Source organism: Drosophila yakuba, chromosome X (assembly GCF_016746365.2).
Source record: "Drosophila yakuba strain Tai18E2 chromosome X, Prin_Dyak_Tai18E2_2.1, whole genome shotgun sequence".
NCBI classification, from domain to species: Eukaryota; Metazoa; Arthropoda; class Insecta; order Diptera; family Drosophilidae; genus Drosophila; species Drosophila yakuba.
Window position 1 is genome coordinate 17316558 of NC_052526.2, and position 12498 is coordinate 17329055.

Sequence of the window (12498 nt, forward strand, 5' to 3'; positions counted from 1 at the left end):
CGGGACCACCGGGGGCAGGGTCGTCGTCGAGACTGAGACTGCTGGGCGGCAGCGAGAAGAGGCTTTTCTTGTCTCTGGGGAAAAGCCAGAGTTTTCCCCGCCCCTCGATGGCGCTGTCTATTTTCCGGCTCCCACAGTCGCTGTTGTTCTTGGTTTGATTTCTTCCATCTACCCTGTAGATGGCCTCAAATCAAGGGTATATAAACACTATCGGGTCGCATAATCACTGCCCATAAACACACAAATTATATCTTTGATTTGTGCCCATTAATCATTTGAGACATTTTTTGTTTGTTGGTGTGCATTGGTCTGACAATATTTTCGTAAACAAAAGTTTCAGATGAGTCAGGGTTTCCGAAAATCTTTGCGTGGTAATAATAATAATAATAATGAAAGCTTATCGAATCTAACAAGTCGGAAAATTAAAATCTAATCTTATCACATGCATGATGTTATAGGTGTTAATTAATTCTTTATAATGCTAGGCTAGTTACATGAAGTGCTTAATTATAAGGAAATACATACATTTCATTTCACGTACACCAAAGTGAGTATTTCAAATTAATTTTCCAGCTGAATAACAAGAATTTGTCAGTCGGAGTGTCTGGCTTATTGTTTCTACTGGTTTTCTCCTTATTTTTTTTTACTGCGACTACAGCAACCACAATTGCAACTGCAACACTGCCACAGCGGCAGCAGCAACATCGGGAGCAGATACTTGTTGTTAATTTGATGTGGCACATGTAATAAGGCTAATGAGGTGGGCCACTGCCACTCGATCAGGGCTTCGACTTCGACCCAGCCCTAGATAGAGGATACCCCAAGCCCCACATCCCACATCGCACACTCCATGCCCCCAAGCCCCCAAGCTACCATGCCACCATGCCACATGCCCCATGCCACTCCAGTTTGCGGCAGCCTGATCAACTTGTTGTGGCTTTGGTGGCATGCAATGACCACCATCAAAGCCGCACTGAGATCACGTCGTCGCTGTGTTTTGTTGTGTGTCCAAGTTGTGTGTTGCATGTGCTGCCTGTGTTTTGTTCTCCGCGCAGCGGACAATCGAAGCGGACAAACGGACAGACGGACATTTGTAAGTAGCCAAGTGCAAATGTATCGATTTACAGCGCAAACAACTTGCCCAGCAAATGGAGCAACTGAAATGGGAACGGGTACGGGAACAGCCATCCATTGCAATGGATTGAATGGAGTAGCATCTGCCAGGAGGACCAAGAGGAGGGACCCCGCCCGGTTGACAAGATGCCAATGCAGCAAATGCGCTTACAATGTTGAAGAATCCATGTCTGGGCAGACGACTGCATACTGAACACTGGACACTGAACACTGGACACTCAACACTGAACACTGGACACTGGACACTGAGCCACTGAACCCAGCCGACAATTAAACAAAATTTGATACAGCCAACTGAACTGCGAGGGAAACGGAATGGGGTTTTCAGTGGTTCAGGGTTTCAGGGTTTCAGGGGTTCGGGGTATTAGTTGCATTTTATTTTGAGGTTTTTGAACTGCTGCCGCCAATGTTGCAGCTCTGGAAAAGGCACTCTGAGTCGAGTGTCCGCGCATAATTGCCAAGGGGTTTCCACCTTCATGTTTTCTTTTCAGTTTGCCAACTGAATATTTTTTTTTGCTGGCCCACGTGGAGGAGGGGATTGGGGGGAGTGGGTGGTCACCTGCCCTAGATCTGGTCATTTAGCAATCAATCAATTAGACAACTAATCTGCCTGGCCATCGTATCTCTTTGCTGATCACGATGATTACGATGATAGCGATGATTACGATGACTATGATGATGATGATACTGATGATGATGATGATGATGATGAATCATATGCTTCCATTGGCGTCGGTCAATAAGCGACTAATTAAAATGAATCCAAGTCCCCAAAACGAGTTGGCAAACTGCAGCCAGACGAATCTGGTTCCGGGGATTGGAGGAGGAGGTCTGGAGGACTAGGGTAGCAGACCATGGCCAATTATAACCATGGCAAAGCGTTGTATTTTGGCGTTGTGCCAAAAATAAACCCGGCGCACTCATCGTTTCCTAATAACCCAATTAAAGACCGTGCGAACGACCTACGCAATGAACTTGGGCCCCAGGTGAGACATGCGTCATGCGTAGCTGACGCCACAAACTTACCTTACCTTACCTTACCTTTTTCCTTTTCCTTTTCTTTGGATAGAGGTGGAGTTATATTTGGCAGCCATGGCAAATAAACAAAAAGATACAACAAAAACAAGAGCTTAGCTTTCAAACACGCGCCGCTTCTTTCATGACGTCACAAGCTGCCAAGCTGCGAAACGTCTTGACCCACAAACAAAAAAAAATACAAAAAAAAAACGTAAAAAAAGTGACGGGGGAAACGAACAGATATTCGAGGGGCTTAAACTAAAAACCAGTCTCTCGGCTGGAAAACAATCAATAGAGCTCCTAATGAACATGGAAAATCATAGCTCGTCAAGATCACCGGATCGTGTTGGTTAATCCCTAGCTAATGGTTGACTATTTTTAGCGCCGAACAGCACATAATTTCACAATGTTATGAGCACCAACTGTTGGATAGCGCTGGAAAATCCTAACCTAAGTCAAGCTGGAATAGATTAACGCAAAAACCACCGGCTATTCTATTCAATTCAATTCAAATCAATTCAATGCACGGCAATTGGCGACCAGACAACCAGGCCCACTTATCCCAACACAATTCCCAATCTCCAATCCCCCCGCTCCCCGCTGAATTTCACAATGTGCAATCATTATCTTCGAAAACCCCCCAAGATCACCCACACATACACCATACACCATACACTATGCACTACATGTAGGTTTCTTGAAATCGAGCCACGCTGACGTAGCCGCCTGAAACCATGAGCTGTCTCATGTCTCTCGCGGAATTGTGGGGTAAACATCGATCGGCGACCTTTGTATATTATCGGAGGTGGAAGGGGGGCAGGGGGGTAGAGCTCCAATGACGTCAAGGCACGCGACTCGCATTTGTTAATTGGAAGCCCGCCGCCAGGTGAGAGCAGCCAACTCAGCGCTCAGCAAATCCAAGCCCCCGCAAAATCACAAAAAAAAAAAAAAAGAAAAAAAAGCGCCAAACGAAATCGGAAAATCAGAGTGCGCCGTGTGTCGCTATGCGGGGCAACCACCTGATGAGTCAGCGGCAGCACCACCTCGGTGGTTATGGGTATATGGGTATATTGCTATAGGGGTATATTGGTATATTGATATAGTGGTGGTGTATGGGTGGTTATCACTGCAGCGGGAGACACGGCTACACGGCGAGAAAAGGGAACGGGCTGCATGTGCGGCAGTCTAGTCGCAATCTAATCGAAACTCACTTCGCATGCGAAATTGCGGGCAGTAAAGATCATGAGACAATATGATTGTCGGCAAGCGACCAATTTCATTTTGAACAGCAAACCACTTTAACTTTCTGCCTTAATATTCATCATCAAATAAAATATAATGTATCAGGAGGAGCAAAACATTCAATTACAATTTAATTTATGGATTCAAGATGGGCAAAACATTCAATTACAATTTAATGCATGAAATGTGGGATAATCAAAACATTCAATTACAATTTAATGCATGAATTTGGGATATTCAAAACATTCAATTACAATTTAATGCATGACTTCGGAATAATTAAAAAATTAGAAACTGAAATAATTAGGTTTGCATTTGGGCACAATCTGAAGATAACTTTAAATACAACAAATCAAAGTAAATTGAGCTTTTAATTTTCTCTGTGCAAAAGTGCAGCAAAGGCCGTTGCAATCTTATCAAAATTCCTGACATACCAGAACCATCATAATCGCTCCTATAATTGCCAATTTAAGTTTCATTTTTGAAGTGTTATTACGATTTCCTGATCTAAGGCTGTGAACTTCTCGTGTGAGAGCGTTATGTCTAATCACTGGAATTTCTTCAACTTTATAATATTTATATTTATATTAAATTGTTCATAACAGACCAGGGCACACTTGCATTCTGAGTAACTGCAGGCTAAGCCGCTGGGTCTTATCTTATCGCGACTTTTCTCGCTGTGCAGCGGCCTTAAATGTGCCACCTGTTGCTGATGCAACAAGGTCGTCCGGTGTTATCATCGGTCGATCGGTCTTATCGCAGCAACACGCCCCCGTAACGGAGGCTCGTCCTATTCCCATTCCCAATCCCATATTCAGACCCATTGCTTAATTAACTTATTTGACATTTCATTTACCCGCAGCCGCAATAACTTTAATTGGCCAACATTACGACAATCAATTGCAAATGCCAAGTGCCAAGTGCCAAGTGGCCAGTGACCAGTGCCGCTGCCAGGTCATAAATCGTCGCAATCCGCATTCAATCTATTTAATTGTCGCCGCTGACGCACGATCACAGGTAGGCCATCGGCGATAATAAGTGGATGCGTCAATCTGGAATCTGGAGCGGATGGGGGCACATCCGAACTAGCACCTGGTAACCAAACATCCAACATCCAACCATCTCTGACCATTCAAACATCCAAGCCAAAGTCTAAGGTCAGGAACTGAAAGAAATGGCTTTCTGATAAGGAGAGCACTCGAAAGTTTTAATCGCTGGACAAGATTGCATGGCTACCATATTTGGATGTGAACGCATACCCCCAACAATTTGGTATCTTGGGCGCCAACTTAACGGCAATTTCGAAATGGAAAGCAATCGGAATGGCGACACGTATCTGTATCTCGACTAGGGCATTTCATGCCCACGGCAAACGCATTCCAAACTCTTTCATTTCATTTCGTTTTGGTTTGATTTTGGTTTTGGTTTTGTTTGGTTTGGTTTCTTTCTTTTTTTTTTTGGCATTTCGCGGGCTGATGAAATAAACGGGGTATAACAAGAAGTAAGAACAAAAAGGCGGCCATAAATAAACGCTTTGATCGGATTTTTGGCAAATACTGTGCGCTCTGCTTTTAATTTGTATGCATAAATAATAATTATGAGCGCTTCTCGGAATCCTTTGCAAAAGGGTATTGGATATTGCAGTATTGGATCATCAGCATCATCATCATCGATCGATCGATCGATTGGCTAAACTATGGTTCTGGGAATGCATGTGGGCGTCATCGAGCTGCGCTGACTCAGCTGGGATCTTGGGCTCCTGGTTTCCTGGTTTCCCAGGAGCAATCCATTCCCAGTCCGGAAAACATAAGCGCCTTTGAAATGCGAATACAATAAGATACAAATGATACAAATGATTCAAATGATTCAAATAGCCGAATAGCCAGCCATACGGCTGCTGAACTGGAAGCCGCCTTATTGAATCTAATCATCTAAAAATGATATGAAATTATGTTATAAATATTTTATGACCCCCAGCAGCAACAATAACAATAACAACAATGGATGGGGCCAATCAAGCAACGACAGCAAACACAACAACAACAACAACAACAACAACAACAGCAGCAACCACATAAATATCACGTATTTTAACGCTGTTTTCGGATCGTTTTCTCATTCTTTACTTTATTTTTATCTTTTTTTTGGTGTTCGTTTGTGGCGGCTTTTGCTGTTAATCATTTTGTGGTCTCCAGCATTGTTATTGTTGCTGTTGTTGTTGTTGTTGTTGCTGCTGTTGTTGCCGGTATCGTCGAGTTAATCTTGTTAAAACAAACCGTTTCAATAAATACAGCGATAATGCAATTTTAATGCCATTAAGATGAGCACCAATTATGGCCAGCACCAGAGAATCAACTATGGCCAGCTACCCTTTGCGATCCTCCTCCTGCCCCGCGATCCTTTTGGCCCGTTTCATTTCATCTTTGGCCGCAGAATCATTTGCGAATCCTTAAAGCGGCGACGGCAAAAGTTTTACATCCCAACCCACATGATTATCGGGCGATACCCTAACTTCTTGAAGGGTATAACTCTGGGAGTGATTCAGTTGGAGCTACAAATGTTTTCCAATTTTTTAGAAGGTAAATTTAATAATGTGTATAACCAATTCAGTTTTTCAACCTTTTATAAGCTATATTTAATAATGTGTATAACCAATTCTTTAAAGTTTTTCAACCTTTTATAAGATATATTTAATAATGTGTATAACCAATTCTTTAAAGTTTTCCAATCTTTTATAAGATATATTTAATAATGTATATAACCAATTCTTTAAAGTTTTTCAACCTTTTATAAGGTATATTTAATAATGTATATAACCAATTCTTTAATGTTTCTATCGCTTTTGATTTATTTATGGTAAAACAGAAATGTTTGGCGGATTTGATATAGACTCTATTCTATTCTAGATTCCATATTTTATTTATTGATATGTTTTTCTGCATAAAATAAATATATTACAAATATATTTTGTAGTGTAATCTTTACTAGTAACACTTTCATTCGTAGATCCTGTGAAAGGGCATTCAGCAGTCGGCGCGTCAGCTGCAACGCACTTCCTCCTGACTTCGCCCCATCCTGGTCCGACTACGGACTGGATAGGGGATTTGGGGGACTTGGAAAAGGGGGGGGAGCATGGGGGCTTGGGGGATCGCTGCCATATCCATCTCTGGTGCGTCTTGTGCGCAGGCCGCGCTTAATCCGCTGGCCGAGTTTGACAGACTCCGCGAGGGGGGCGGCGGCGGATTGTTTTTTATTGTTTATTTAACATTTCTGCGCTTTTATTTCGCGCTGTCCGCGCTCCCAACACCACCCCTCCACTTCCCCTCCGGCGTTTGTCCATCGAACGGATCGCCGGTCTCGCTTTGTTGTTGCTGTTCCTTGCATTTTCATTGTTCTTTATGATGCTCATTTAAAATTCAAGCTTTGTTTCATTAAGAAACACGTTCGTCCCAGTCGCAGTCGCAGTCGCAGGCCCCAGTTCCCAGTTGCTCCGATCTGCTGCTCACCCCTCCTGGAATCACTTCTCCTCACCATCCCCATCCCCATCCTCCACCTCCATCTCCATCTCCTGCTTCGGTTCACCGATCTTGGCCATTCCTGGGCCAGCGCCAATTTCGACATTAACGCCGCCGACGGCGCTACGCAGCTTGTTAACGTTTTTTAATGCCCCGATTCAAAGGTTAACAATCAGACTGCGACTGCGACTGGGAATGGGAATGGGAATGGTACTGCGAATGGATATGGGTATGGGTATATGTGTATGGGCATGGGATGTGGAGCGGATGACGGCGGAGGCCATTGATAAGCCGGCGCTCATTAAAGATGCCAGGAATTTTCACAGCTCCCCGGCGTTGCAAGTCCCCCTCCACTCCCTTACTTCCCTCATTCCGTGCTAATCCCGCGAGCGTGTCAAAGAGCCCTCGACTCCTCGCCCTTGTCCTCGTCCTCGTCCTCGTTCTCAACCTTATCCACATGCCTGAAAATGTGCGATCCTTACAGCTGTCCTTAGCGTTCCTTCTTTCTTTCGATCCCCTGGCAGCTGAAACACTTTGGAGGTCGAACGCAAAATGATTTGTACAATTTTGTAGTACATAATTGATTTCGTTGAGTGGACGAGATTGGAATCAACAACTAGGGATTGGTATTGGGATCGAGGGCGTTTACCAACATCGGACCAACGCCGTCGGTGGTCAAAGTTCGAGTGGATCTGGAGCAGGGCACCTGCTATAACTAGCCATAACTACGATCACCCAATCTGCGCCAGTCTAATAGCTCAATTCGCAGTGCCATAAAAGCCAAAAGGCCAGAACTGACCAGAGCATACCAAGCTTTGGATGTCCATCCAGCCAGCCAGCCAACCATCCATCCATCTTGGACACTTGGAGTCGCAGGGCGAGTCGTAAAAATAAAAGTCATTGACTCAATTTTGGAAATGCCTCACACACGACGAAAGCGAACATCCCCTCCCCACCCACCATTCCCCCCTCTCGATATAAAAACAAAAAAAAAACAAAAAAAAAGGGGCAGAAGGCAGAAGGGGGGCGTGCCAGCAGGCGCTTGTGATTATCCTTTCGCACGTTCGGCGTTGCTTAACAAATCATAAATATGGCCCGGGCTCTGTTATTGATGGTGGTCGCTGGACTCTGGACGCTGGACACTGGACGCAAAGGGAAAAAACCACAAAGCAGCAGCGCTCAAAAGAGCTGGCAAAAAAAGCACAAAAAACAAAAAACAAAAAAGATCAAGAAACGAGAACCAGGTTTCCACCTTTTTTATGGGGGCCCCCAGCTTGAGTCCAACTGGAAGACCAACACCAACACCAACACCAAGACCCAGAGCAAGAGCAAGAGCAAGAGCCAAGTCGAAGTTCCTGCAGCACCAACAACTCGCCCCACCAAAGGCTTCAATCATTTAATAAGCGCTGCCTGCCAGGTTGTTGCTTGTTTGGGCCACGACAAAAGAAGCCTTCCGCCATGTTATTAACTTATTCATAACAATAACGAGAGCAGCACGGATACTGAACGACGGACGGGGCAACACCTCCTCCTCCTCCTTCACCTCCTTCTCCTTGTACTCCACACTCCCCAATCCACACTCCGCATCCTCCTGCTGCTTCAGTTGCTCCAGTTGTGTGGGATATAAATTCAGTCGTTGCTGGGCGATTTCCACAGAGACATCCTCCTAAAGATAACTCTCTCAAGCCTTGCACAGATCTATACATATCATAGATCTCTGCCAGACTTGGTAGCGCATCTCCTCGGCATCTCATTCCTAACCACTTTGGCTGCAGCCTTTGGAGCAGGATTCTTTCGTCTCAGGACTAGGCATTCTGCCACTGAACATGAAACTGTGTCTTCTTTCTGGCGATGGCAGTGGAGTTGGAGCTGGCATGGGTCCTGTCTGCTTTCTGGGTGTGGTGTTCTCGACTTGAAGGATTTGGCAGAAGGTGCGGGTCACGACGAGATTATTCTGTTGGGTTAGCTCATCAATGGGTGATCAAGTCAGCTGGAGTGCAGTACTCACCTTGCCGGATGGCGGGGGCAGCTTTATCTTGGACGCACCAAGCAAACGACCCACTTCACAGCCCATTCTGCCCAAAGGACTGAACCTGGCATCGGCATTGGCCTGCTCCTCCTCCGTTTGACGTCGTTGGTGGAGCAGCCACTGAGTGCGGGGATCCTTCAGAAAGCCATCGTTGTGGATGAGACGGTCCAGCTCGGCAATGCCGCGACACAAACGCCGATGGTGGCTCAAACAGCGGGCCAAACCCGCGTTCACCCTGCTGATCACTGACGAATTTGGCATCCTATTGCAACGAGATGGGGAATATGTTGACTCCAAAACGAAAATATCGAAAAAATCCCAATAGTTGTGGGGGCTTGTGAGGGATCCTTTCGAACGTTCACAGCACGGCCTCCCTGATTTTAGACAGCATATTTGAGCTGTGAGTGTGCCGTGCGATTTGGCAGTTCATCAATCAATCGCAGCGTCGCCACAATGTCCATGATGAGTTATGATCTGCACAGAAAGCGCCGCGATGATATGGGGCTGAGCTGCTGGGTAGAAGGATTCATTACGCTGATTGTGCTGTGGCAGTAATAAAATCTCATTGTCTTAATAATTCGAGGGCTTAAGCTACGAACACAATGCCGGTAAACGGATTTGCGATGCTCGAGGGAACAGGACTCTGGATGCCCTAATTGCTGGCACTCAACGTGGAGAAATCCATGTGTGTGTAAGAGTGTGTGGTGTGTGTGTGTGTGTGTTAAAGTCACGACTTATCAGACAATAAAAGGGAAGCCAAGTGAGCGACACTTGATCTTTCTTTCCTCTATTCCTAGACCCTTCTGCCCAAATTCCCAAATTCCCATATTCCAATGCCTATCAACTATCAACTATCACCTACCTATGTATGTGTAGTCGTATATCTGGGCTGGCCCATCTCTGCTTAGCTGCGTTTTGGCCGCAATTTATCACACGCCACTTGTAGCCGGTTTTTGATCTAATAAAAACTGTCAAAACGTTTGCAGGATGCTGGGAAAATATTTACACGGCACACAAAGTGATAGAGAGAGAGAGGGAAAGGAATGGGAAGGGATGGGCTCGAGAAACAGTTAGCAGTTAACAAAAGGGCCCAGAAAGGATCACAGATCAGAAGATCAGGACTCGGGGCCAGCAAACGCAGCAGCAGGTCAAGACTTGGGCGGTATGACACATCAGGAATCAGCCTCAAAGATTTAGACATTAAAGGACCCACACACAGCTGATTGTCCCGATCCTGAGCCATGGTGTTCCTCGTTTCGAGGCTGCTTCGGCTGCATCGGCTGCATCGGCTGCCTATTGAAAAGATGAAAGTGAATTTCCCTTTTTTGGCAGCAGGGAAAATGCTGAAGAAAAGAATGCCAGCCAGTCGGTCAATTGAAATGAAATGAAGTGAAATGAAATGAAATGAAATGAGCGGGGAGCGTTGAGCGTTGAGCGTTGAGAGTTAAACGTTGAAGAGTTCTGGGCGGCCCCTGCACGTTTAGCTATTTTTATGGAGTTCCCGGGAATTGTCGCTGGCTCCGTCTACATGGTCGGTGTCGGTGTCGGTGTCCGACTGCTCCTCGTTCTGTCGAATCTCTCGGAACGTTTCTATTAACACGGCCCCGGGGGCATTGTTTGGACCGCTCTCGGGATCCGTTTCTACTTTGCCGCCAGTGGGAAAACTCGACTCGTCTCGTCTGCGTTGGAAACTGAAACTGTCAACGCCGACGCCTAAGCCAAGTGGAGGAAAAATGTCACCAGCGTTGCAAAGTGTGTGTGTGTGTGTGTGTGTGTGTGTGTGCATGTAGTGAGACGTCATTTCGGCGAGCATTTCCTGTCCAGTCCACCACCAGTGGACCCATCCCCCCATCACCTCCAGCTTCAATCGCGCACATTGCTCAATGTCAGGGGTTGCACAAGCGGAGAAAATGAAGAAGAAGCCGCCTTGACCTTGCCGCCGGTTTAGCAGCCGCCAAAAAAAGGGGAGCTTAGCCAAAAAATGAGCTAAGAAATACACAATGAAAACGGCAAAAGGTCTTTTGGGGCCTTGCGAAATGCGGTGATCGTAAAAAACGGTTAAGCACTTGATTTATGGGGTGTTATAAGGTGTTAGACCTGCCCAGGTACTAAGACTAAGATACAGATACAGATGCAGATGGAGATACAGATGCAGATACAGATAGAGATTGATATAGAGATACAGATACAGATACAGATTGATATAGAGATACAAATACAGATTGATATAGAAATACAGATACAGCTGAGTGTGCACAAAGGTTTTTCAATCCGTTCGATCGATCGATTTAATGTTTAGTGTGCATTAACAAAAGCGAAAGTTTAAAAGACCATAATCCAAGGGTTATTTTAATATCCAATTTCAGAAAGCGCATTCTGTGCGGTCCCCAATTCAAAATAGGAAGATCACTGAATAATCAAGAGCTATATATGAAACATACTTGCTCTGGAGGTGCTTTTAGTATGGCAAACCCAGTTGGATTAAGAAATCAACTAATTGAAAATTTGTAATGCCTCTTAACTTCCTTCGACGTTTGTTAATGAGAGGGGGTGTAGCTATGAAATGATCCATCTGGCCATTGCATAGTTCTAGGCTTGGCGGGGCTCATTTTCAAGGGAAGCGTGTCCGAACGCCATGGGTCTTCTTATCGCCGCCACCCAGTCACGTCGCCGTCATCGGCTGATAAGCGCAATCAGCGCCTAAGAGGCGGCAAGGGTTCGGAACGGAACTCGGAATCCGTTTCAGTTTGAGGTTCAGGTTCGCTCGAATTAGATATAATTAGCTGCGAGTGCAGGCAATCGCAAATCAGCAGTGGCAGCGGCAGGAGCAACAATAACCACAATGATGATGGCCAAAAGAGGAAGTTAATCCGTGGCCATAATCGCAGCATAGCGCCACAGCATGAGGCAACCTCGGAGTGCCACTTCCTCACCCCTCGCCACGCATCCACTCACCCTCGTCCAACAGGCAAATCGCCTCCAGAAGAAGAAGAGGGGCTCCATTGAAGTGTCAGCAGTGCCACACATCGCTGGGTTCCCCTCTGTGCGTCGGCGAGGGTGTCTCCGATGGTAATCTCGGCCTGCTCTACTCCACGCTACCCTGCAGTTGCAGTCGGGTCTACTGGTGTGTGTGGTATGTTAAAGTTACATTAATTTACAAATGTAAAAACTGCAAAGTGGTTTTGTTGCTTATCAGCTATTCTAATAAAGAAAATTCACCAAATTCATATTATTTAACATATATTCATATTATTAAGTTTTAAAAGTAAGAGCATATTATTAACATTTAAAAGTTAGAGCATTTGCAGTGCGATGTCAGCTGCAAACGTCGCTGGGCAACTCTTGCAGACAATGCCAATATAAATATTGTGTAGCACTTTAACATTTAACAATACAACGGCAGCAGCAACAATAACATGCGATAGCAACAACAACAACTGCTCACAGCCATAATAAACAAACAATTACGGTTTCATTTTGTTGCAGTTGCGGCCTGGCAGTGGAAGTTGCAACCTGGCCCTGGTACTGCAGCAGTTGCATGTCTCCATATTGGCTGGCAGT

General features: G+C 45.4%; 1 protein-coding gene across 1 annotated transcript; it reads right to left on the reverse strand.

Annotated features, from left to right (window-relative positions):
* Positions 1-8329: 8329 nt before the first annotated feature.
* On the reverse strand, positions 8330-9314 carry LOC6525762. The gene is made up of 2 exons (XM_002101547.4): positions 8917-9314; positions 8330-8862 (listed from the first exon to the last, which is right to left on the reverse strand). Exons 1-2 carry the CDS (start codon positions 9196-9198, stop codon positions 8665-8667), a joined length of 480 nt encoding a protein of 159 aa, XP_002101583.1. The 5' UTR covers positions 9199-9314; the 3' UTR covers positions 8330-8664.
* Between the last annotated feature and the right edge of the window lie 3184 nt (positions 9315-12498).